Raw genomic sequence first — 27970 nt, forward strand, 5'->3', positions numbered from 1 at the left:
AGAAAACTAAAATCTAGGGCAAAAATGTTAAGCTCTCCTGGAAGAGAGAACCCTAAAACACTCTGAAAATGACACATTTTCATGGCAGTAAGAGAGGGAAGGTATGTCAGCAGTGCAGTTTTAGCTTGAAACACATCCACATTTCTATCCAAGAATATTTTAGAGGCAGAGTTGATAAAAGCAGCTCTGAATATACAATCTATAGATCCACCAGTGGATCACAACTCTGCAGTTTATGTTGGTAAGGGGATTGATGGTAACAGTGCTTGCTATAGCCATTAGTTTGCTCCAAAAGACAGAAAACCAGTTTGTCTCCCCTTGTTACCCTTCTTCCTCTTAGTCCAAATGAACCTCTTCATGTTTGATAGAGAGCAAAAAAATTGCTTATAAAATTAAAAGTACCAGGTTCTGAATATGTTGAATGACCATCAGTTTGTAGGCTTATATAATGTATATTTATTCCCAATCAGTTTACTGTGAAACTTAACTCAAAATTGAATTTACGGCATTAATAGTTATGCAGTTTTAAATGTCCTCTAGAATAAGCAGAAAAGCTGTAGCTGTTAAAATATATCATGCTCTAATGTCATGCCAAAAAGGCTTTGAGTTCCATACAGAACTAGATGATATGCTCTATTTTGTAAATCTGAGTGCCAGTAAAATAACGGAGCCCTTCTGCAGTGGTGTTGTCTGATGCTGTGATCCTGGGAGAGACCAGCAAATGAGTCTACTCACAATTGGGGAGGGAAGGGGGGCCTCTATCAGAAACCTTTGCTGCCAAAAACTGTGAATTTGGTATTTATTTGGTAATTGACATTGTGATAGTTGTATCTTCACGAACAAATGCTTTAGGACAATATTAGAAGGTACAGTTTGAGCTGTTGCCTTTTAAATAAGATTTAATATTAAGGGCTTGATCCACTGCAATTATCAAGGTTTCAGAAAAAAAATGATCATCACATAAGCCTGTAATTAAGCCTAATTAATTCTGGACAAGGATGGGCCCAGCACACAGTTTTGTGCTTTGATCAACTAATATCTAAGACTCCTACAGTATTTCTTAAAGGAAGGGTGCTAGTTCACACATCTAAAGTGAAATGCTGGAAGCCTGTGTTCTGCCTACTGTTTTTTCCCCTCCTTTTTCTAACTAATTTTTTGTGTGGCCCTCTTACGGCTCAGAGTTGAAACACTGGCAGAGGTTTTTCAGACCAGGACTGAATTCAGCAGTGACATTCCTCCTCTTATTACCTGCTCTCCTTGGATGTTAATTAAGTCAGAGTTTCTTAGGCTTTTCACAGTGCAGACTAAGAGGATGTCTTGCTGGTGAGTATTCTCCTTCCTAGGTTTATTTGCAGGGAACACATCTCCCATGCCAGCTGCATCCATGTGCCCTCCGATCTGTGACCACATTACATCCCTTTGGCAGCTGCTGGCAATTAGCAACAATAAAAATATTTGACTGGAGAAATATTTAGAAAGTTTTTAGCCCAGTAGCAGTCAGTTTCTGAAGGGGAAAAATGAGTCAGTATCATGCCATAACTTGGGCTTCTCTGGACTGTAGGTACTGGGAGACCTCGGCTTCACCCACTGAGCAGATTAGGGGTTAGCAATCTCAGAAAGGCTGAGCAGTGACCTGCAGGGTTATCAAGTCTCATGACATTCATGGTGTACCACAGGATACTCATGTACTAAATTTAGTATATTTAGCTTTGAAGTCTCAGTTCTTGCCATTGTGAAATTAAAGGGATTTTCCTGCCATTACAATTGCAAAGAAATTGAAGTTAAGAATTTGAAAATAAGAATTTCTAAAGTTCTGCTCCCCCTCAAATTCACCAAATCAAAAGTGTGTCACATTCACTAGTTTACAATCATGAGAATTCAACTCAGTGTCATATTTTATGGGAATCATATATTTAAACCAGAGATATATAAACTTACAGTGTTATTTAAACTATGTCTATGCTCTATCCTCTCTTTTTGAGTAGTACCTGATTATTTTTTGCACGGACATATACTGCATAATTAGATCGGTGATATATTTCCAAGAGTTTGCTCAGCCAGTCTTTGACCTTTGTGTCTAATTAGTATTAATGGGTAAATCTTGACTCTGCATTCATCATCAGAAACTGCTCACTAAAAAGATGCAAAATATTATTACCCAAAATAATTCCACAATACAAAGAATTTCAAACATGTTTTTCGTCCTGATGTCAGTATCTTCCTTCAGGGAAAAGGTGAGGGAAGGAAAAGGGGTTTGAACAGAGCTTCAGAGTATGCCTGCTTAGCACAGAGCTGAATGGATAGAATTGTTTAGTTTCTAGTCAGCTTTTTTTGTCTTTGTCTGTTTTCTTTCTTTTTCTTTTCCTTTTTCTTTCTTTCCCTCTTTCTTTCCTTCCTTCTTTCTTTTATTTCTTTCTCTTCTTTCTCTTCTTTTTCTTTTTTTTTTCTTTCAGTGTACCAGGACCTGAACTCACTTTCTTGCATTTTTTAGGGAATACCATTTCCTAATTTTGTTTGCAGCATTATGTAGAAGCAATGGACACGTTCTTAGGATACAGTGGCTTATGACAAGAGATGAAAGCTTTTATTTTGAACTCTCCATTTGAGAGTCTTCAGATACTCTCCTCATATATGACAACCAGCAAGGTTTCCATGGATTTTTAGTTCCGTCTTTCAAAACCATAAGCAAGCTATACTCTGGTGAAATGAGAAGTGAGCAGTGGGGATGCTCAAAGAAATTATAAGGCTTGCTTTCTCCATGTGGCCCAAAAAATGATCTATTTCTTCTCTGCATGCCTGAGCCTGCAACAAATATACCACTTCCTACCTATGAAGCTGATTGCAATATATTAAATGGTTTCTCGATCATATTCGGTATTCACAAACTCACATAAAAATCTTACCATAATTTCCCAAACTGTTTTTTCTCAGAAGCCTTTGATAAGGAAGATGCTGCTATTTTCTTTCATTATGGGGAATGATAAACTTTCACAAATTAGAATTAAATTAGAGTTTGCGGTCATTCTTTGCAAAGCATGCATTTAAATTATGATGACAACAATATCAAATTGTTTACTGCTGAGGGTGGTAATTAAGCATATGCACAAAAGCAATAACATTTAAGCATGTTAACAGCTTTAGTAACAGCAGCTTCACAACCTGTGTTTTGATCTATTAAGATTAAAATTGTATTCTAAGTTCCAATTTTAAATTCCATTATCTGATTATGCCTAGTTTATTATTAACATGAGCTAAACAAAATGCAAATTGCCCAAAGCTCAGAATCTAGGAGGTTTTGATTCAACCCATTCAAGTGCTAATGCCACTACTCAACCCAAAGTACAAGGGCAGCATGGAAAAGAACTAGAGCTGGATGCTGTGGACAGGAACTTTGCCGGGACGCATACTTAAAGAGATCCCAGAAAATGCATCCTAAACCACCAAACATCAGCACTCACCCAAGAAAACACAAAATGGTGCACTGGACTTCTATTCTCTGGAAAAGAGTATTCATTCATTCTTATCATTCTTATGCTGCTTCCATTATCTACCCTAAATTTTTGTAACTCAGACGTGTATTCTACAGTGTCAGTGGCCAGTCACTTCTCTATTGCACAGGCATGTCCTGGTTCTTTTGGCAATGAGCTCTTAAAGGCAGCAAGAGAAGAGGAAAGAAACCTCCACACCATCCTAGTACCAAAGAAATGAATGCTTAAGCTTAACTACATATCCCCAAAGAGATGCATGAAATTTACTGACTGTTCAAGCAGATAAGACCCCATAGGTTATGATGATCATAACCAAAATGCAAAGACGTAGATCTGTGTCCTGGCACAAACAGCACATGTCTCCTTTTGAAACGTCTGTCCTGAATATACAGACCTCCCCTCTGAAATACCACGGCAGCCCAGGGAACAGAGCTGTCCTCCAGCTGTAGGCTGCACCCGAGCTGTATCATGACACTGCGTGCTGTTGCACAAAGAATCAACATGCCCCACTGAACACTGAAACCTGCACTGAGGTGCATACATGGCCTTCAGCAGAGAGCAGATCCAGCACATCTTCCCAGATCTGGCCTTTGTTTCACACCACCTCTGCAATAAGAATGCACCTGAGGAACCTACACCCTACATCCGATTACAAGCTTCGGTGTAACAGAGTCATGACTGACTGAGGCATCATATTTTGTTTTGCTTAGGACACAATGAGCTGAGATAGCATTGCTGCATTCTCCCAAGGGCTGCTAATGTTCACAAAGTTTCCCAAAATTGTTAGGGAACATTGGTAAGTCACAAAGTTGAATTCCAATCATTATTCTTAGCATTAGGAAAAAAAAAATTATCCTAGGACCACAAAGTTTCTGGTCATTATCAGATTCAACCAACGGATGTTGCTGGGCATTTAGTAATGACCATTGCCTCACCGCTAGAAGACAAAATCCTCAAACTCCCCAGCTACACAGCAGGAACATTAGAGCAATTGTTGTCAGCTGCGTACGAAGAAAGCTTCCTCTTCAGTTATGCCATCTCCTTACACGTGAGTTAAACATAAGTGATGTACATTTTAAATACACTGATTTCCTTGAATGTTACCCATTTCTACTCATTGAAAGTGAATAGTTAAATGTTTTTATCCATCATCAGATCACCTTACATATGTGTCATATTGTCTTATGGTGTTTAAAAATAGAAATTTCTCAAACTACGTCAACAAAAGCAGGCTTTTCCTGGCTATAGAAGTAACAGCTGTCATCAAGTTTGAATTGAAAAAGAAAACCAGTGTTGTCAGCAGGAACAGCAGAGAAAGGTAGCATGGTGCTTAATTTGGATCAAATATAGTGAGATTACTAATTAAATTGCTCTTTCAAAGCTATTGCACTATTTCTGATAGGTCACTAGAAACTGAAAGAGAGAGGTGATTTGTTTCCTTTTTCTGAATTAAAATAACAGTGAGCACAAAGTGCTAGTTCATGTCACAGAACTAATATAAATTGAGTATGTCGTTTCCTTTGGAGCTAAATTAAAAGATACTCCTCCTTTGCAAAATCCTACTTTTATATAGATGTGAGGAATATCACTGAATGAGACAAAGAAATGTTACGGGCACACAGGGCGATGACTATATTTTTATTATTTATATGTTAGTGATACTTTACTAAAAATAATTAGAATAATATTAATACTATCACTTCACAAAACCATGACATTCTATTTCAGATTATGGCATTTAAGCATTTGCTTAATGTTAGAAATAGCCATTAAATGTGCTGCTGTACTGGTTCCAATATCATTAGCTCCAAGGTACTCAGTCTGGGATGACCTCTCGTGTAAGAATTTAACTATAAAATTTAAGAAGATAAGAATAGCTGCATCATGTCACACTAAAGGTCCGTCCAGCTTTGCATCTTTCTTCCACTCAGGACAGCAGTGGATGCCCAGGGAAGAGTACAACGCCAGCAGAAGCCGACAGTCATACTCCCTGAGAATGCTTCCTGAGTGCTCAGAGACCTGTAGCTCAAACACTCTGTGATACAGAAGTGTCAATATATTTACTAAACCTGGGTATGGTTTTCCTCCTTGGATTTGTCAATCACTTTATGAATCATGTAAAATCCCAGCATCCATAGTGTCCTGTGGCAAGGAGTTCCCCTGCCTACTTATTATTGTGTGAGGAAATATTTTTACAGTTACCTCTGTTAAGGGTAACTGAAAATGAAAAGATGCTTTCAGGAGGAGTAGAGTTTCATCTGTAGTAAAATTATCATTTGGGCAATTACAACCTATCATCTTAAATTTCCCTAGTAATTTCATGATCCTCACCTGGCTTTAAGTTCTCTGTATGCCGTTGAACCCTGTATCCTACAGCACTCTAAGTCAGCAGCAAATAAGCTTGTTTGTATTTAAAAAATATCTTCAGAGTACTTTGGGATCAAAACTACAGCTTAAAAGTAGAAACCTATAGCTGTTATACTACTAACGGCCTAGAAATCTCATGGGCGGCATTATGGTGGATATACTTTACATTTCTATCTTATAATTAATATTGGACTTGAGAATCTGGTATGTTTCAGGGAGCTTTTGTGTGTGTAAGAAATAAAAATATTTATTAAACTACACTTTGCACAGTGCGTAATTAAGTTCATATACTACCCTGGAAAAACTTCCACAGTAGAAACAGCAGGTTTTTTTAGCATTTATTTTTTTTCCATATTAAAATAAAAATTGACAATTTACATTCTTCTAATCTCAAAGCCTGTCAATGAGAATTTTTTCATGCGTTCACCCATCCCAAACAAAAGTAAAATAATAGCATTGCACTGAGTGATTTCCATTTCCACTCAAAATTTGAATTCCAACAGGTTTTAGTGTAAAATTGTATTTAAAACATATTGTTGAGCATCAGCAACTGAAGAAAGGGATTTTGATTCCAAAAGTTCTGTGCACAGCAGGGCTAATACAGCCATCTCCAGGCAGCTCATCTCTGACGCCTGATGAACTGAAAGTCAATTTGATGAGGAAATGGTACGGCTAGACTTTGTCTCTCCTGCTGAAAACTTATGTGACCGTCCTGAAGGCGACTCCTCACCTTATGGGTGAGTCTGAGAAGGGGACAAGCTCTGGCACAATGATACAAAATGTACTTTTGAAACACATGAAGCTGGGTTTGCCCTCATCCTGCTTCCACCTCTATATTAGCGGGGTTTTTTTGGTTTTTTTTTTTTTTCAACCAGAGGTCAGGGACTGTTCAGTTAGTACTGGTTTAGTCTTTTGTAAAAATGAAGACAATTGAGAAGCAGCATTTAAGAACTCTGCTGTAGCTGGGCTTTTTCTGCATAGATGTATGGGTCATTTGTGCCCCTGAGGTGCCCTTCTGGATGTGCTCATACACTCTGGGTGAAGGAGATAGGAAAATTAATTCAGATTATAGAAAACAGAAAACTAGAAAACGAAAAAAGAAAAACTCCAAGAGGCCAAAGGGGTAAAAAAGGGTGAAAAACTGAAAATCAGTGAAGACAGATAATATTGTAAAATATATGTGTTAGATTTTAAAATAACATAACCTTCTTGTAAGGCCTAGTATTCTCCTGTGTTATGCTTTTAGAGTTTCTTTCTTCCTGTCTTCTCTATTTCAAAGGTGCAGACAAGTCAGTGTTTTAGAAGGTGTTTTCACAGTGGTCCCTGATAACAGGGATGCAACAGAGCCTGAGATGTGTTAGTTCTGTTGTGTTGCAAAAAACCTGGCATAGTCAATGGTCAATAAATACAGACCTCTTAATGACAGCCACATTGTTTCCTAGGTGTACAATATTTTAAGTACTTCAAAAACCGCAAAGCAGTACTCCAAGAATTACTAACTCATCAGATGTTACAGCTGGCAGTAGTTCTTTGTCGCTGCTGTGTCAATTTGATGTGAATAAAAAATCTTTGTAGCAGAAGATTTCTTTAAGTTGTTACTGGAATAGAAGAAGACTTGAAATATTCTAAGTATCAGTAAGTCACAATGCATTTAAGTGATTTTAAAAAGAAGGAAAACACTGCATGTAAATCCCAAGTATTCTTTGTGAGAGCTAGCTTTGCTGGAGCGTACCTTTTCTGTAAATTGTAGGTGCAGCTGCAGGAAGCAGTATAGTCCCGAGGTTAAACCCACAAAAATACCTCAACCAATACACCCCTAAAAGCTATGCTATTGGAAAGCCTACAATATCAACCCTAGATTTACACCTAGCAAACTTAATCTGTGTGAGGGAGTCTTAAAATAACTTCTATTTATTGCTATCCAGATCAGCTTAATGCTGAATGCTGGGGCTACATATGCCTGTCTTTCACAAACGCAGAGGTACAAGGAGTAGAGATAGAGCTTATTCGCAGGCAGCAGAGAAACAACAGGGCTTTGTGTCCACATGCCATTCAAAATTATTAAATGAAACAAAATAACCCAGAAAACACAAGCAAACAAAAGCACACGTGCTCAACTGTCCAGTTATTCATATTTTCCCTTCTGGCAATGTAATCTACGCCCTCCACTTTATGAAGCCAAATAAAACCTAAAATGTCTCCAAACTGATACTTTGGCTCTGTTTAACCTATGCCAAGTCAGGATCCCAGAAAATCTGGAATAAATATCTTGGGTAAAAGAGCTAGAATAGATCCAAGCACTGAACAGAATCACAAAATATCTTATACCTTTAGCTAGCTGCAGCCATGGAGATTGTGGAGTTCACTGTAGAAAGCCCCCAGAAATGTCAATGACAGCAGCTACAGGGGATTCGGTGATATCTTTAAGCTATGATGATGGTTAGTAGTGCAGCCAGCTTTCTGAACTCCTGCCGAGTGGATCCCTCTGCCTCTCTGCCCTTACAGCTTTCACAGGGGCCTTAACACTCCAAGGAAAAGTAAAAGTCTAAATACCTGTCAGTACAGAAATACACTTATGTAGGTTAAACTTCATAACTGACCCTCCTGCTCCCTGACCTCATCCGTGAGAATCAAGGGGATGTAAGCTGTATTTCCCATACCAGCCACCCCCACGTTCTAATACCCGGTTGGGCATAACAGAAATGTTTAGCAATCTGTACCACCAGTGGCATGAAGAATTATCACACCAAATAGCATCATGCGTCATTGATAACACCACCAAAGTAAATGATTTGTGAACTAAGGCACAACTCATGGGTATGATCACCAGAAGGATTTCCCTGGCATGCAGAGTGACAGGGGGCAGGCGCCAATCCCTTTGCTTCTCGGGGTGGCGGTGGTCAGACTGAAACCAGCACGCAGCAGGAGTGCAATGGGCCACAGGCAGACAGAGGGAAGCAGGCAGGGAGGGGTGCAAGATATCTTGGCTCGGGTATCCTTCACCATAAACACATAGAGCAAAATAAAATGTTGACTGCAGATAGGTGGAGTGAAAGAACCCTGACTTTCTCTTGTGCCCTTATGTCTGGGTCTGCTACAGGGGGAGAGAGACAAACCCCAATGCCTCCTTTAGGGTAGGGTGTAAAATCATGTTGAAGGTTTCGGTGCTGGTATGAGCAGGAATATATTTGCAGTGGCAAACCTTCTTGCTCTGTATCAGAGGCAGTTCTATGACCCTGGGTGCAGCCACTTGGGTTCTTTCTAAAGCATCCTCATAAATTCCATCAGGCTCCTAGTGTTTGGGATTTTTAAAACTGAATTCAACTTTCCATTTGGCAATAAGTATTATTATCAAACCTATCTTGAGATTAATGTTTTTCATCTAGTAATGACCATTTGAGTTCCCCTAGGAGTTCCTCTCTATCTATGTTTTCAAAGGTTGTATCTCTTTGGGCTACCATCATGTCATAAACAGTGTTTTCTCTGTTCATTTACAGACCGCTGTGCAAAATGCAGCCTCTGGAAACGGCTGGTGTGCAGCGTATCGTAGTCTACAAATCTAATACAAAAAGATACCATTAAATGTTTTAAAAGCTACAGGCAGCCCTGCTATTTGCATCTGCTCCTTGCAGGAACAATCTAATGCTCTTCAAACTGCAAAGGTAAAGGTCCACAGTGTGACCCAATGTTAATTTCCCATCACCTCTTTGGTTACCCCAAGTAGGTACTCCCTGATGCTGGTATGGGATATTAGGAGTACTGCACGGGTGACTGCCCACAGAAACATCCCTTGGCAGGAGGCACAGAGAGTGATGGGCAAAGGAAGGGGGTGCATCAAAGAAACACCACTCAAAGCCTCTTCTTCACAGGGTCGAACAGGTCTGTGCTTGTGTTCAGAGATGCGGGACATCTCAGTTCAGACTGCGCAGGCTGTGTCCCCCTTGGTGCATGAGACCCTGGCAGCAGCAGGGCGCTGCCCAAGGCTGGAGAGCTGCAGAAGGCACTGTTGCAGGTGCTCCGCTTGCTGATCCCACTGCCTGCTGTCTCACACCCAAGGACGAACTGTGCCTAAAAGCTGCAGGAGAGCTCTCACTGTTCAATTTATTTCAGCATACGTGATAATTTAATTTCCCGTCAAATATAACTGGGAGCACGCGTATTTGTCCTAGCTATTTCTACCAGCAACGTGTGTTTATTCATTACCCACTCAGCTATCAGTCTTTAATTAGTTCCTCAGCTGAGTACTTCAAGCTGTGCTGTGCACGTCTGGAATGTTTCTTCTTTTACTAATGAATTTAATTTCAGGAAGCTCCTTGATCATAGCTCAGTCACTCTGAACTACTGACTCTTCATGTGTAAATAAAAGGGAAGAGACGTGGAGGGCCCCAGGCTTGCCTTCTGTGATAAGTGATGATGTTTACTTGCCTAAGACTCTTCAAGAGAGTGAGTACAGCTAGAGAGAGGGGATGAGGAACAAGGTGGAGAGAGAAATCTACAGCATAAACCACCATTTCTCTAAAGGTCTCCAGGGAAAGGTCTAGTCTAATCATTCTTCTTACCATGCATGTTTAATACAGTCAGCAGAATTCAGAATTCCCAGAGCCCAGAAAAATAAATTTTGCAGGTGGACTGTGGAAACATCTGAATATTATTTATGAATAATTTTGTTTTTTACATACCGAGCTTACAAAGGAAAAAAAATTGTGGCAAATCCTGGAGTTATTTCCTTATTTTCATGCACAGTATTGCATAAAATAAGGCTGATATGAACAGACGCTGACATTTTCTTTCAACATCAAAAAGTATTTGTTGGAGGCAGGACACACTCTCGTTTTGTGCCTGATAAATCACTAAGCACATCAACAATTTCCTATTGGTTTAGGTCTTTCTTGGCTTGGGGTTTTATTTTTGGATGTGAGTGGAGATTACTAGCCCGAGGCCTGGATGCCTAGCAGTAGCTCTGTGGCTAATCAGAAAGGAATGGAAATGCTAGAGATGGTCTTCAGGTCAATTCTAACCTTGGCCATGTAGAAGCACAATGATCATCTTTTAGCATCTGAGTAACCTGAACGAAATGAAGGACTATGGTCAGATTTCTCTACCAGAATATATCTGGTACTTGGGGAAGTCCGTCAGGATGATTAGTAAAAGGAACATGTTTTACAAAAACTGAATTAGAAGAGTTTGGCTGGGTTAGTTTAGATAAAACATTGAGAGCAGACAAAATGCACTTCATGAATGCATTTTGCAGGTACTGATTAGGAAGCAAGATGAATTTAAGCAAAAGATTAGTGTAGGTACAAGATCAAAAGGATACAGATTGGACATGAATTCATACTGATTGCAAATTAGAAGTTGTTTTCTATCTACCTGAGGAGAGATGGACTGGAATACTTTTGCAGACAAGACACTTATACAATAGGATTTTGATAAATTTATGGAAGTGATTTGGGGAGAATTGATGGAAATAGGCAGTGCAGCTCCTGATATAAGTTCTTAGGTCTCTGGTTTCTTAGGATGTCCACAAGAGGTCAAACAGAGATTAGATTACTGTTTACAATGTACATTGCACTGCTCGCACGGTACTGAGGATCAGGAAGGAACCAGGGTTATTTTCGTGTTGATGTTCCCTTCCTCTGAACACTACAGATTTGTGATTGCTTTACAAACACAAACAGATCACGCTGAAGTCTCTCAGCTGCTTGGTGATGCTGTTGGCACCAGTTACAGAGAAGAGCCAAATGTGGAAAGACACCTTCCATGTTGGTTGGGCTACTGCATCAGTAGTAGTTACCTGTTAGTGGGATTGTCCTGTACAACCCAGGAGAAGGAAATGCCTGACTTACAGTTCTTGACTCATGAAAACCAATAAGCATGTGATCTCTGCCCTTTCCATTGATTCAGTAGATATATATTTAACAAACATTCTAGGACCGAAGTACGTGATGTGTGAGGAAGGTCTGAGGGAGCTAGGTTTGCTTCTCCTGAGAAAGGCTTGGAGGGGAGCCAACGGCTGCCTTCACTGCCTGATGGGTAGTTCTAGAGAAGACAAATCCAGGCTTTTCTCAGAAGCGCAAAGCAAAAGATCAAGAGACAACAGTCACAAATTGCAATGCAGAAAATTCCCACTGGGTATAAGGAAAATATTTTCACAATTAGAGTGTTTAAGCACTGGAACAGGTTGCCCAGAGAGACGGCAGAAAAGACATCCTCAGAAATTTGCATAAAATGAATAGAAAAGGCCATAAGCAACTTGGCTAGGGTTTGAAGTTAGCCCTGCTTTGAGCAGGAGATTGGACTGAATGATGTCCATAGGTCCCTTCCAGCCTAAATTAGCTTATGATTCTAAGCACTGTTCTTCCAGCTGAGCTCAGTAACGCTTGCAAAATACCTTACATGACCCTTAAGAATTTGATGTCTTGATCTGGATGGTGAGAAAGATATAACGCAATTTGCAACAACAGAATAAAATGTTCCTTTTTTTTCTGTGTCATCATCCAACAGATTTTCTGACTAGAAGTTGGCATATTCTCTGCTTTTGAAATATTGCTGTATTGTTGTGTTTGATATTGTTGGCTTCCATATGTCCTCTTCATACAACTGGTGGTTCTCCCCCTCCTTTGGAAAATATTTTCAGTACAATGCAAAAGAATTGTATCAACTAAGGGCTAAAAAGAGAAAGAAATACAATAATGAAAGTCTATACGTTTTTATTATTTAAAGGTTCAAACAGCTCATGGATTAAAGCAAAACCTCAACAAAACACCGTTTCTTTCTTGTTGCCGTGGGAAGTTGTTAACAAGTTGTGAACAAAGACACATCTATCTCTTGAATTTACAGCTTCAGATGCTGTTTCCATTTTTTTCAAATCCTGCCTATTGCTTTAAGCATCTTAATTTTATTTGGTTGCATCTTGGACTACTACAGATTTTATGAGACTGGGATAGCGGCAATGCAGTGTATGATAACAATCTTTTTATTTAATAACTGGCTGTCATTATGGGATCCCCAAGTTACCTTACGATATTACGGAGGACAATCAGATTAGCCACCTGAAATACAGTGTGTGCACAGAGAACAGGGGAGAGCTCTCTCTACATGGTGATATACAGAGATAAACTTCAGCATATGGATGGGTAGAATATCAGTTAACCATGTTATAATTAAAGCAGGACTGCAGCTACTGTAAGAATGCTTATTTTTAGTTTACAAAAGCAAAAGCTCGTAAGTCTCCATCTCAGCATAGGGAATTAATGTGCATTTCAAGAAAGGAAAGAAGGAGCGTCCCTCCCATGAAGCAAATATGTCGTTTAGTTACACATTTTCTAACAAAACCTTGTCATTTTTACAAAACACTGAAGCTTTTGAAAGTTTTGAAAGAAACTGCAAGTTTTTTGGCATTGTTCATGAAATGTAACTACACTGAGCTGATTGTTTTGAAAATTTTACTCTGATTTGGACATTTCAAAAAGTCTTTTAGTTCAAAACCTATCTATTTTTGAAATATAAACAGTGATGAAAAAGGCTTTTTTGTAATATGTTGAAAGTCAAAGTCCCAATGATATCCTTCCATCAATGGGAATTGGCTTGATAACCAACCTTTTCTGTTTCAAATGACTTCTTATGTTTTTCACTGTTGGTACGGTAAGTGGTTTTGAGAATTTTCTCTCATCTTGGGATCAGAAATTAAAGTATTTCCTGGGAAAATCCCTTCTCTACCATGTTTTCAGAATCATCTTAATTTTCCTGGATGATATCTTGCAAAATAGGGATCAAGTTTACTCCTCCCTGCCTCTGAAATATGAAGACACAATATCAGTTCATAACAATAAATTGTTTTAAATTTAACCTTGTAATAGCAAATCTAAAAAAAATGATAATCAGGTGAATGGGCACATATATATGAACTGCGCTCTGCGGCTAATAACTGATTTACACTGATTTAGTTCCTCAGTTTTCAAAAGCAGAACTATTTGCAGTGATAAGGCAAAAATTGTACATCCGCAAAAGTTCATGAAACCAAAAGTAAATAATAAAATATAGATACAGTGTGCGTGTTAGAAATTGATAAGTAGAAAAAGGCCAAAAAGAAGATCTTGAAACTGTGAGTCACTATCGCCTCTCTTTCCATAACTGCTTCCCTGAAAGCTGTTCTCATGAAAAATATTGGTCCTCTGAATTAGACCAAATCAGATGTGCGGATGATTCTTCACAAATGAGAGTTGAAATACAGGCATATAAAAATGTTAGAATTTGCTGCTTAATATTGTAAAGTTGAAAGCTTCTGAAAGCTGAAAGATTCTGCAAGCTTAGCTAAGACTTTCGAAGTACAGATTACTGTAAGCTCCTAACAGTAAATGGGTAGAACTGCCTTGAATTTCTATAATGAGAAAAAAAATACAATTTTGTAAAGTAAAGGATTTTCCACTCATCTCCTTTTAATTCTATCTGAGTTGATTCAAACGTTAAACCTTGAATAAAATTATCAGCGTTTTCAAATTTCTTCTTTTTTTGCCAAGTAGGCACCTCAAAAAGATAAGGTTTTAGCACAGAAAAGAGGAATATATGAAGGGGAATTGGAACTTTTCCTCTGAAACTTGCTTTCTAAGTACTGAATTTATGGCGCTTCACAGGCTGCAACTTTAATCTGGAATCCAGCATATTCAAACCCAGAAGTTGAATAGTGGAAGTCCTCCATGGCATCATTAATGGAAAAGGGAGTAGGTAGGCAATTCTGCGTATTTCTCTTACAGTTTTCTAGTGCTTTCCCCCCCAACATTTGCAATTTTTTCCATAGAAGAGAAAGGTCAGAAAGAAATGTTAAGAGATTAGAGAAAACAAATAGGAGGTTAATTCTTCGCATTGTATCTATTCTGCTTCTCTCAAGCTGTTGTACTAAAAGCTGCTCCTTCAGGCACCACATCATATATCTGCACAAAAAATCCAGAATGGTGTGCTGTGAGAGAAGGATCAGGACACATTCCTTTAGAAAATCCTGCGAAGCACTAAGCGGGATGTTGTGCATACACCAAATACTGTAAGAGAACTTGATGATGGGAGCGTTTTGAAGAGAAGCTGCTAGAATGCAGCCCTGCAATTAAAGCATGGGGAGAAGAGCCTGTGGGATGAGAAATCGTCATGAAGCACAGCCGTGACTGTGGAATTCATACCCAACCTTCCTTCGTATTCAACCACTGGTTAGAGTAAGTTCAGCCATTTTAAAATCTTGTGTTAGACACCATTAGAGTTAACTTGGCTCCCCAGTACAGAGATCAATGCAAGTTTAACAAGCGTTGGGGGTCCCCAACTTCTTCTTCATGAGTTTCCCCATCTTGGTGGTTGGGCAGTTCTTAGTGTTAGCGAGTCACTTTGTGCTGTCTGCCAGGTGTTAGGCGCTGCAAGGTCAAACGAGATCCTGTATAACTGGCTATCCTCCATCCTGCTGCCACTCACTTAGCTATGTCTAAATGAGACTGCATTTGCATAACTTACGCATAGCAATGAACGAGACTGACCTCACTCTACCTCACCTTCAATCATTTTTTGCTTTTTTCTGTTCTTTCTGCTCTTCAAATGTCACTCAGTGCTGCAGGAATACACAGGCCAAAAGTGTTAAAGTGAGAAGGAGTTCCACCTAAAATATGAACATAGATAATTTCCTCCATTTTATACCTCATTTCTGAGATTATTCAGAGATTTATGGAGTGAAATTTAAAGGTGACCGTCAATTTGTGCATGTAATTGACAGGATTCCAGCAGCTCCTCATTCCCCAGTTCAGTCTCAGGTTCCCCTAGTTCCTTACTGCTTGACCGACGTCGCCTTCTCACTGGTCCTCCACGCGCTATGGGAATTGTTTCATCTTTTCATCCTTCGATTTTGTACCCTGCATAATTGCTTTTCTTACTTTGCTATAGGTATGGTAAGATACTAATATGCATTACAATCACATAGATGGTAAAATGTTTGAAATTATAATTAAAACATAACTTTAACAGGATTTGAGTTTAATATGAACAGCTACTGTGTGTCATCTGTCAGACTAATGACTCTTTCCTTAAATTCCCGAGGAATTTAGAGACATTACTTTACATGAAATGTTTCAGATGCTTCTTTTTTGCATTAAAGATAAAATTATCCTGTAATATAATCATAATGATGAGGGGAATTTGAATAAAATTAGCTCTTAATTGCATTTGAATTCTGTATCTGTGAAACATAAAGCTCGTAACTCCCCTATGGAGTTCACCATTTTTTTTCTTTTACAATTGGTTGGAGAGTTGATCATGGGCATTGATTGTCCTATGTTTTCATTACTTCCAGAAAATATGTAAAAAGAGTAAAATTTATTATTGCTTTGAAATTTCAATGAACTGCCTTCTGTAGTTTATACCAACATATACATTTAGGTAGAACTGAAGGCATGTGAAAATTAATTGATACTAGGCAGGTCCATTTCTGTCTTAAACTAGGTAAAATGTCTATCCCACCAACAGGTTTACAGTTCATGATGAATCTGGGAAGTGTGGGGATGTAACTTGCGGCACCATGTTACTCTAAATACCTAAATTCAGAAAAAGTAACTGGCAGGCAAGTATATAGTAAAGATGACAAGGATTAAATGCATTTCCCCTCAAAAGAGATACTCAGAGCATACTGTTTTCTTGTCCTTAAGGAAAAGTCTCCAGCAATGTAAATTGTATTCATAATGAAAATATGCACTAAATGAAAGTGTAATCTATACTGTTTCCATATGCCACCAGTACGGGAAGAAGCAGCAGAAGTCTCACTCTTCTGAACCACTCAGACTCTACTAGATCTTGGCAAAGCCTGAAAAGAATGAAGGGGTCAAACTACATCAAGAGTCAATGCCTGCTGTTGAAAGGATGTGCCTTCTACATGTTCTAACAAGTTCAGACCCATATAAAGGTTCCTTCTTTTTTTTATTTTTTTTTTTTAAACTTTGGATTACTGATTTTCCTATGGCACAACCTTTGTAATGTATGGGGAACTGGTTTTCCCAATATGCCAAAATTATAATTTTAACTCTACTGTTCCTTTATTCTTTTGCACTATTTGCAGGCATCCTGCTGCTTCAGTCAGAAATAAAAAGACATGTCCTTCTAGGACGATGGTTAATTTTTATGTGATATCTACTTCTTCCTGCTCTATGAGATTAGGAGCACTCATGGCTAGCTTTTGCTTTCAGAAAGCAAACAGAAGAAAACCTGACAGTGAGCGCGATACATTAGAGAATATTCATATAAAAGTCAATATGATAGCTGTTAAAACTGGGTCACTTTACAAGGATTTATTCCATGAATACACTTGTACGCCAAGTTTGAACATGGTCATGTTATAAACCTTAGAAAAAGGTGTTCTACAATAGAAATGTTGACAGCTTATAGTGAGTGCATGAACACAGAAATCTAGAATCTTACAAATGTCTTGTTGGGTTTTCAAGATTATATAAAAGGAACCTTACATTCAGGATGGTATGTATAAAGAGCTCCCAAGGAAGTCACAGTGAATTACAATTCAATGAATTACAGTGCTCTAGAGACTATTTCCTCCCAATTTTCTAGGCCAGAATGTCTGTTGTTGTACAAAAGCAAAGGAGTAGGAGAAAGGTATCTAGAATGATTAGCTCAGATGAAGTGTTGCCATGAAGAAGGAAAATAGTTTTTGGAACTTAAATAATTTTAGCCATACATATTCAAATGCTGTTGACACCACCTACCACCCCCCACCCTCCAAACCTCAACAATTCCAAGCTGATCTGCAATTCCAGAGATGTTTGGTCTTCTTGTTTTGGTACTGTCCACCATGGATCATCTAAAGGAGAGCTTATCTGGTTGAAAACTTACATAACAGTATGTTATAAATTAAACTCAAAGTTTTTTGGTTTACAACATCAGAGAATCACTTCTGAGTGTAGTTACAGTGCTGCTGAGAACTGATTGCAAACAAAAAAAGAATGACAAAACTACCAGCCAAAAACGTTAGTACTTGGAGCACTTTCCTGCTTAGGAAGGATACAAGGATATGTGTAAGAGAAGCCATGAGAGGACATACTCTAGCCTATGTCCACCTTCAAATCCCTTTGTATATTTCAGGGTGAGAGAGAAATGCCCTAAATTCATGTGAACAATGGAGGTTTTCCAGCTCCTATTTTCAGGCCAGGCAAAATTTGATTCCCATGGCCAGAAATGGCCCATACTTGTACGAGACAACTGGCCAGAGCTTGAGATTTCCTGGGAGGTGAGGAAGGTAGAGTCCTCTCAGGAACACCAAGGCACTGCAGGAGGGCATTCCAGCACCACCCGCTGCAGAAAACATTTCTGCACAAATACGAAAATAAATTAACAACAGAAACAAAGTACGCAGTATGAAACAGGGTTAAAGGTGAAGAGAAAGGGATAGACTTAACTACAGGGAATGATGCAATCAGATATTAAACAACTGTAAAAAAAGTTAATTTCTTGCCTTAGAAAGTTTGAGAGAGCTGACCTGGTGGGTAATTTTTTTTGTTGTGTCTCTGAGGAAGGTAACCACATATGAGGAATAATGACAGTAATTTGATTAACTGAACTGGATGGTCCCCACCCAAGGCAGACACTGTTATTTTATTGCCTTCAACAAAATCCACTGAAAAAATCAAACTAGTCTAAAATAGTCCTTCTTGTTTGTCAGGCTGCTTTAATTGAAAGGAAACTTTTCTTTCTCCTCTTTTGCTGGTAGCATCAGAAACACTGCCATAACCAGCGAGCACAATGTCCTGATGTTCTCTGAGTCAATCTGTATTCCACCTGAATTGCTCGAGATACAATCCACTGCAACACGTAAAGACATGCTGGGGTAATGGCTGTGGAAATTCAGCAGACAAATGTTTATGTTTATGTTAACTAAAGGCAGCTGCAGCTACTGGGGAAAAAAAGTTAAATTCTTGGATGGATCAAGTTTTGACCTGGATTTAATCTACTGAATGTATCATTGGACTGCAAAGTCAAGCAATTCGTAAAAATAAATAGATATAGATATATCTAGTCATGCAAGCAAAAAATAGGGAAATGTAGAAAAATTTAATTTTTGTTAGTTTTCTAACCTGAGTAGCAGAGAAGTACACACCTCAAATGGGAATTGCCTAAACTTCAGCTATGTAATCTCATCACACAAATTTCCAGTGGAATCATTGCTTCAGAAGTTTCAAACCCCAATTTTTTTTTCACACCTATTTATACATTTAAGAGGCCAGCTGCAAACACTCGGGCTTGTCTTTTTTTGTTTTGGTTTGGTTTTTGAGTGGGGGCTATCAATAATGCTAACTTTCATTTGATACAGTGTTTTCACTTCCAGTAACTTGTAAGACAAGTCACTATATTACTGGAACATTGCCTAAAAGACAGTAGGAGTAAATTGCTTCTATTGAAATTCCAGTTGGATTTTTTACCAATTCAAATTTATTTTTTTCTGGGATACTCTCCAGCTTACTTTACCTGCATATGTAACAGTAGCATCACTGCTGGTCTGAGTCAACACATTGTTCATCCTACTAGAGAGTTGACTTTGTTCATACATTTCATGTGTTACTGAAAAGTGCAGTGCTATTTTTTTTCTGAAACTCAGGAGGTACCATTCAAACCCAAGTTTAAGATATTGAAAATGTCCTCAATTTGGAATGTAACGAAAATGGACTAAGCATGCAGATGAAACAATAGATTTATTTTTCATGACAAGTAACAGTTCTGAGTCACCAACCTGCACATGTGATGCATAAGGGGTAACTATATATGTATTATATATATATAAATACCAGTCTGTAGGCACTGACCCTGGCAGCGGCTGTCTGATTTAGTGGGTTTAATACAAACCCAGAGCCCCCAAAAATGCCCATGTCTGCACCACTGTCTGATTAAATAAGCCAACTCTACTGGAACCTTTGATAAGAAAGTACAAGAGTAAAGCCAAAAGCAATATTTGGAAGTGAAAGAAACAAAGCATCAGGTCATGAAAGGAGTAATGACGAGCCACGGTCAAAATCACTGACTAGAATAAGATTTCAAGGTATATTTCCCCTGAGAACACACACACAGTTCCACGCACACGCACACACAAAATCAATGCACTGATGTAAGAATCGTGTTTTGATTTGTCCCTGAATTTCTGTCATCTGTCAAGGGGACTTTTTGTCTGTCACTGCAGGTCCTACATGATCAGGGCTGATACTAGTCTTTATGAGAACTTAGCTTAGAGAGAACCACAGTCAATGCAGCTGCTTCCTCCTCCACATTTTGAAGATTAAAAATAATAGAGGTAAAATACAAAGGATGATTCGTGGCTCCGGAATTGAAGTCTTACTGGGAAAGTAAAAACTATATATCAGAGGAGATGGAAAAAACATAAATTTGAGCTGTGTAAAAACCATCTCCCCCTTAAATCTGCCTTTGCTATAGCAGAAACGGGACAAAAGGAAAAGAGACTCAAGGAGAAAGGCAAATCTAGAGCAGAATAGTCAGCCTGTTCCCCTCTGGACTTATAAAGAGCAGACACGACTCAAAATCCTTGGAAGTTGTTGTGAAAAGGATACTCTTATCAGGTTACAAATATAGCAGCTTTGAGAACACCAGTATTTTCCTAAGGGGGATGAAAAGAAAGTCTTGAAAAGGTGCCAAAAGTCACAAAAGTAATTTTGACTCAATATGATTATTTACTAAATCTCTGTAGCAATAGCCCCAACACAGTAAGCTAAGCTCTTCAGTTTGGTTTCAAAACAAATTACCAGATCCATTTTTGCAGCCTTGATCTACCACCTCAGGTTGAGCTTGGACAGAAAGGAAACCCCCAACATATGTGTGTCCTTCTTTAAAGGGAAAAAGCTCAGAGTGCCCTTTTGCTTTACAGTAGAATAACATAAAGGGATAGACAAGGTCTTTCTGTTACTGGTTGGACAAGGCCAAATGCAGTGGGGCTGAGGAATCCAGGTGCTGTTGCATTAGTATTAGTACAATTGTAATATGTCTGTAAAGGGATTTTAAGTAGTCTCAAAGAACTTAACCTGAACAGTAAAGCTGATTAATTAATGTTCTATGTTGGTCCTTCTTTCTCGATCTGCACAAAACACAATCACTTGAGAAAAACAAGAGTAGTTTCCTTATCCAGTATTACTATGGAGTCTCAGGGCTGGTAAATGTCAAAGTTAGATCTGTGTTTTCCCTGTTTTCATTACAGTTCAGGTTAGAGGATCTGGAGAATCTGCTGATAAACTGCCACTGCCATTCTGTGAGCACAACGCTCATACAGCAGCGGCCAGGAAGGACGGCTTTGCTTTAAGCCTGGGTAGACTTGACATTTGATAAATTCCTTGCTTGATCTTTGGATGCAATACGATGCCAAAACGCCCACTGCACCCATATCCTGGTTATGCACCTGCTCTCCATAAAATTGGATAAGTCTGCTCTCCTGGTAGGTCACCACTTTAAAAAATCATTAAATATTTACATGGCATTCCTCAACACTAAATTATCAAATGGAAAAGAGAAATCCTCGAAATTTCATCCAAGGTACAAGGCAGCCCACAGGCAAGATTTATGGGATTTTTTCCACAATGACCAGATGAGTTTTCATCATTCTGGTAGAACACAGCAGCTTAAGTAGATCTTTAGAGGATAATAAAGGCCCTTTTTGCTGACTACTTTTCAGGATGCAAATAGTGTTTTGTGAGTGCAGTTAAATATGAAGAATACTTCTGGAACAGAAAGATGGATAATCGTGCGTGGCCAAGTTTTCTGATTTTATTTCCAACAATAGCCACCATCCAAGCTTGCCCGGAGCAGCCTTAATCAGGTCATAAATCAGGGGAATAGAAAAATGAAATTGTCATTTGTGGGACCAAAATAAAATCTATATTTCTGAACGAAGAATCTAGTGATTTTTGCAATAGGAGAACAATTACGATTCTGCAATGTGTACTACATTCCTAATGTTCCTTGGTTCATGTCAAACAAATGGCACCAAGATGAATGGTTTTCAGATTTACTTCAGTCAGTCAATAGTGTAGGAACGGTCAATTGTTATGGCCCCAACTGAATGATTTTTTAAGAATTTGATATGTATGGGAGGAAGGGAACTGCATGAGCCAACAGGCATATTTTTGCTTTCTTTAATCCTCCTTGCCCTTGAAACAGCAAGCTTTCAGCTGTCTGCTCTTGCAGACTGCAAATGCCAGTAGCTCTGAAGTACTCTTACAGTTCTCAGGTACAGCTGTGACTGGGCCTGGGTGATGTAGCAGTGTCTCTAGATGTTAGACAGAAGTAGCTGTGAAGTGCATAGCAAATTACACTGTGCTTCTGATGTGAGCATATGGCCCTTCATGTGCTGCTAAATGTCACTGGGCTGTGGGTTGATACATCACGTGCCATGGACAACCCTCAGGGCAACATGAGATAAGTTGTCACAGTACTGGCAGGCTCTACACCACAATGAGAAATCCAATGAGAAATTTACCTATTTAGGTAAAATTTTATTTGACTGGCTAGGCACTTTGACTTTTTCCCTCTTCCTTCCAATTAGATGAAAACTCTGTATTTCTCTGCAAGTCTTCATACCTCTAACTGAATTTCATTTACCACCCTCAAAGATTAGACAATGATAACGACATACAAAACACATGCAACTGAACTCCTTGGGCTGTGATGAGAGTCAACTTCTTTAGTATTAATAATGTTGGTTTTGATGCACGTAATACACCAAACATGGATCAATTGGTTTTGAACACCCCGTTCCACAAATTCAGCAGTTTGGATTTTCCTTCCCTTTGGAACAAAAGCACAGAAACCTTGTTTTACACAAGCTGTGAGACAGTGTATAGGATCACGAAAGAATATGAAGGACAATGCTTAGTAAATGCAGTGGGAACATAAAACTGGAGCTTTTGCTAACTGCAAAGGACTGGGGTTTATATTATCTCCTCTGAGAAACCTTATAACAGCTTTTTGATAATAATATATAGCTATGGAAGTAAACTCAAATTTATTCATGGGCAAAGTTTTAAAACTACAAATCATACCTGTAATTTCAAACAAAAAATTCAATTAATCACGATATTAGGAATACATCCATTCAGTTTCCCAGATAGCTGTGTCCTCAGTCACACTCTAATAAAGGCTACTCCCTGCTCAAATAAGGTTTCATTTATACTAATATTTAGAAATGGCTCATACTTTAGAGACTGATATTTCTAGCAACACTCAGATTCAGGATATGAGGAATACAGACACAAGAACATACTATTCATTATTTCTTAGTCATCAGTTGTAAGAGCCTATTATGAGAATGTTTATCAAACACAGCTGAGTAGCAAACACAAACTGACCTGTGATTAGTCAAACACCACAAATAAGCACCAAATAGGTGATGTGAAAGTTTGCAAACTTCCTATGATATTTATTTCTTCTTCTTAGGCATCAGATTCATTAACAAAAGCTGGAGGGATCACTGGCGCAATCCAGAAAGACCACAAGCAGAAAAAGAGGCTAAGCGCTTCAGCTGGGTCCCTGAGCAATGGCACTGGGTTTTGGGGCACTGGACTGGGACCCAGAAAACTCTCGTATGTCCTTGTCCTGCTGGATGACCCTGAGTATGCGATTACCTCTCAGTTGAGATTAATTGCTCTACCTCAAGGCAGGGATAATCACAGAATAATTTAAGTTGGAAAAGACCTTTAGGATAATAAAGCCCAACCGTTAACCCAGCACTGCCAAGCCCACCACTAATCGTGTCCCTAAGTCCTGCATCTACATGTTTTTTAAACACCTCCAGGGATGGTGACTCCACCACCTCCCTGGGCAGCCTGTTCCAATGCTTGGGCACCTTTTCAGTGAAGAATTTTTTTCTAACATCTGATCTAAACCTCCCCTGGTACAACTTGAGGTCATTTCCTCTTGTCCTGTCACTTGTTACCTGGAAGCAGAGACTGACCTCTGCTGCCTACAGCCCCTTTCAGGGAGCTGTAGGGAGCCATCAGGTCTCCCCTGAGCCTCCTCCTTTCCAGGCTGAACACCCCCAGTGCCCTCAGCCGCTCTCCATCAGCCTTGTGCCCCAGCCCCTTCCCCAGCCCTCTGTCCACCTCTGGACACACTGCAGCCCCTCGGTGTCTTTCTTGCAGTGAGGGGCCCAAAACTGAACACAGGATTCCAGGTGTGACCCCACCAGTGCCAGGTACAGGGGGATGGTCACTGCCCTGGCCCTGCTGGCCACGCTGTTTTGGGTACAAGCCAGGATGCTGTTGGCTGCCTTGGCCACCTGGGCACACTGCTGGCTCATGTTCAGCCCCTGACATAATTCAGTAATGCAGACCTCCTTTGTAAAGTACTTAGGAACATGCAGATGGAGAGCACTGTAAAGCTGTAAAGTGGCAGAGGAGGAAAGGCAAACCACACTCATCCCTGTTGTGCCCTGTTAGTTGATGGATCGAAGCAGGTTGTTCAACCTGCATGTACTGTGCACACCCATTCGGTATTTCTACATCACTGCATCTCATAGGCTGACTTATCGTACTCTCCACCAGCACCTGAGGATGGGTTTTGTATTCCTTATAGACCATGCAAATATTAGTTACTGGAAATTAAACCAGGCAACCTTTCCTTACAGCACCGCTTATAACAGGATGGCCTTCAAATACAGAGGACAGATCTAACGCGCATGCCAACTTCAGAGAGTTTAAGCTTTTGAACTGTGGTTTAAAAGGGCCTTAAGCAGTTGCTCTGCCTGCGGCGATGAATTTCATCTTCTGAAATATAAAATAGATTGAAGGAAGAATACAATCCTCCTCACTCCATCTGTATTTTTTTTTTTTTTTTTGCATGTGAGGTGGAAATTTATCTATTAAACTGACTTACTCTACGACCTGCTGACCACACTGGAGGATGTACACCTCCTACCAGCACGCAGCCTGGAACTCAGAGACTACCACTAAAAATCTCCCAATGTTTTACATGCAAACATCAAGCCCTGATATGGTTAACAGCTGATAACAATCTTGTCCAATTTTATACACCTGTAAACAGAAGTCACGGCAACAAGTTTTGCCATCATGCTACTATTTATATCCCATAACCATATCTTACAGTCACATGCACAGCAATGACAATGACACTGACAAGAGCATTCAACAGAAGCACAGATGGTGAGAGATGTTCTTATGCAACCTGTATTACTGCTTATATCTGCATAAACTTAGCTGAATAATCAAACTTGCTGCATTTACCATAAAATAAAAACAAATATCGATATTTTAAATGCAAACACGAGCCATTATATGTGCAGTTTCATAGACAAAATTTCTCAAATCACATCAAGCTTTCACAGAAAAAAAGTCTCTGAGTAGACAGACACTTCTCTGAATTTGCATGGGGTGTGTACAAAGTTACCCATTTCCAATTTGGTTTGCTTTCTCCCCAAGAGTAAGTGGAAGAAACCCAGCCAACTTACGATCTCCTTGACAACGCACAGGTCCCACAGATATCTTGGCTTCAGACCCAGGCCGGTCAACATCTCCAACGACTACCTGACTGACTGGTAGGTGCTCTTTGTATGACAACATCCCAGCATCTTTTCTCCTGTATCACAGAGAGAGAGAAAAACCAGAAAGCAATCGTGAAATTTATTACAATAATTTCCTCGATCATTGCTATTGTTCCATGAAATAAGCACCAAAAGAATGGGTACGCAGCAATTACACCATTACAGTGTCACCATCTAAAAACATGTCTCAAACGATATCAGTTTGAGCAATAACAGTGCCTGTTTGCTGGAACACAGATGGATAGCAGCTCCTGTCAGCCTGGAACATAGAGGAGCAGCTTGCTTTGTGGCCAGCCCAGGACTCTGCTGGGCTTATGTGAGTCTCCCTGCTTCCCAGACTGACCAGCTCCATAGTAGCAGGTAACACTTTGCCGTTGACCTCCTTGCTGATGTCTCCTGAGAGGGAAAAAGAGCCTAATGCTTCCTAGAAGTGTATCTTTTTTGCTCTGGTTGCTGCCAATTATTATCCTAATGATATGACTTCTGCATACCAAGGAAACGCTGCTGCTTTTATATTTAACATTTTTAGTATTACATTAAATAAGAGAAATTAAAGACTAATTACCCCAAAAGGCTTGTCATCTTAGTCCTGTCAGTTCTAAGTGTCTAAGTCCAAAAAAGCCTAAACTTGTGAATCTAACTATGAGCACCAGGCTCAAACCCCGATTTAGTTAGCAAGCTCACTAAAATTAAATTTAGAGTCATGCTTAAAAGCTCCTCATTTCAACTGCAGTGAGTAACCTGGTGCCTTTTCCATGCCTAGATGGAATCACTATGCACAGTTATAACATTTTTCCTTTATCACTTCAAGAGCTGATTCCAGATGGCATGTTGCATATTGTTTCTTCCAAATAGAAAATAAAAAACCCCAAATTTAATTAGGTACCTCATCTCTCAGGTGTTGTTTTGGGTTTTTTTCCATAACAACATGGAAGGCCAAAAATAGCCACACAGGAAAAACCCGCGCCATATCTATAGTGTTAGGACGGCACTTTTTCACAGAAATCAAAGTAAGAGGAAGAAAAATAATCCATGTATTGCTCTCTTTTTTCTTCTTTCTTTTTGTCAGTACCTTGTCATGTAATTGAGTACCTAAAGTAAGCAACTTTTTGATCTAAAACTCAATTCCTTTGTTCAAAAACTACCACAGAATGAAGGATGAATGTGGATAACTGGCTAGCTGAAAAGGGTCACATAGACATAGTCCAGCTGGCTGGACAAAAATGCACATCGCACTCAGCTTATCTGAAGTAAAGCAAAAATACACTGTCCTTGGCTCTTCTTGTTACACAATAACAGGAAGATCGCGGTCGGTAAAGAATGTTGCAGGTGGGAACAAATAACTATAGAAGAGAAACTAGAGGCGGGCTTGATATTTAGGCAACTAACCAATAATGAGCTTAACTTTTGTAATATGTATGAGCTAATTATAACAAGGCATAAAAGATGACTGTAAGACACAATAAAGGAAGTCTGCTGATCACTCATATTGAGTGACTGTGTCTTCCCTCTGTCGCGACAGATGAATTCAGGATCTGGAAAAGTTACTGAAGTGTGACCATGCTTGTGACTTGTAAGGATCCCAGGAAACGAAAAGTCTTTTTCATCTATAACTTGGATGACTCCGTGATCTGACTCACTAGATTGCTAACAACTGGGAAACACAGCAGGGATCTCCACAGTCTGTGGCGATGCCTGCAGTTTCCCAGTAGCATGGTACTGTTTTCCAGTAGCGTTTCCTGTCACCATCCTCACTGGGTCCGTCGCAGGAGATGGAAGGCAAACCATTCTTTTTCAAAGAAGCGCAACTGAAGTAATTAAGAAAACAACTGTCACATTTTTGAACAACAGTTCACTGGACTCAGGCCTGTTCTTTCTGATGATGAGAGTAATTGGAGATTTAACTACTAGAGTTTTTCAATCAGATGACTGTTTCCCTTAATCTGCATGCCCCTCCCCTGCAGAGCCCTTGCCTTCCCCCAGTCCATCGCATTGGGGAGCTCATCAACCCTCTCCGGGGTGACAAAGCTCTAGCAGGTGTCGTGCAGGTGAGGCTTCTCCAGGGCATCGCTAGGAAGGAGGGAACATGGGAGAGGGGAACCGCACAGGCTGCTCCTGCCGACTGTGCTCGGCTCTAGCAAACTGCCTTTCATCCAAACTGCAACGCCCTTTACAAAGGTATCGCATTCATCAATTTGGAACTGGGCGATATAAGGAAAGGGAGATTAAAGGACTTTCCCTTTAAGAAAGAAAAGGGTGAATAACAAAGGCAGGTATGTAGATCTAATCTTCCATCTCTGCTAAAGACCTGTATCCATGGGACCCACTCCCTTCTAATAGAGGATAAATGTAGGTCATCGCTTTCCTCTTTCTGAGATTTTCCTCTGAGACTGGCTTTCCCGGCTGATTGTTACTATTTCAAAGAATGCTTTCAAGATGGACATATCTATTTAAAATAAAGGCTTCTTCAAAGAAAACTATTGGCATTTCTCTTCTCGCCTTCCCCCTCTCACAAAGAGAGCTAATATTTCAGCTC

General features: G+C 39.5%; 1 protein-coding gene across 2 annotated transcripts in view; it reads right to left on the reverse strand.

Annotated features, from left to right (window-relative positions):
• CNTNAP2 (contactin associated protein 2) overlaps nucleotides 1-27970 on the reverse strand; it is a 1162992-nt gene that overhangs the window by 174827 nt on the left and 960195 nt on the right. For both annotated transcript variants that reach the window (XM_055806132.1, XM_055806133.1), the window contains one exon: nucleotides 25342-25469. In XM_055806132.1, coding sequence (XP_055662107.1) covers nucleotides 25342-25469 — 128 coding nt within the window. The remainder of the gene's footprint in view (nucleotides 1-25341; nucleotides 25470-27970) is intronic.

The sequence above is a fragment of the Falco peregrinus genome, chromosome 5 (assembly GCF_023634155.1).
Source record: "Falco peregrinus isolate bFalPer1 chromosome 5, bFalPer1.pri, whole genome shotgun sequence".
Taxonomy (NCBI): Eukaryota; Metazoa; Chordata; class Aves; order Falconiformes; family Falconidae; genus Falco; species Falco peregrinus.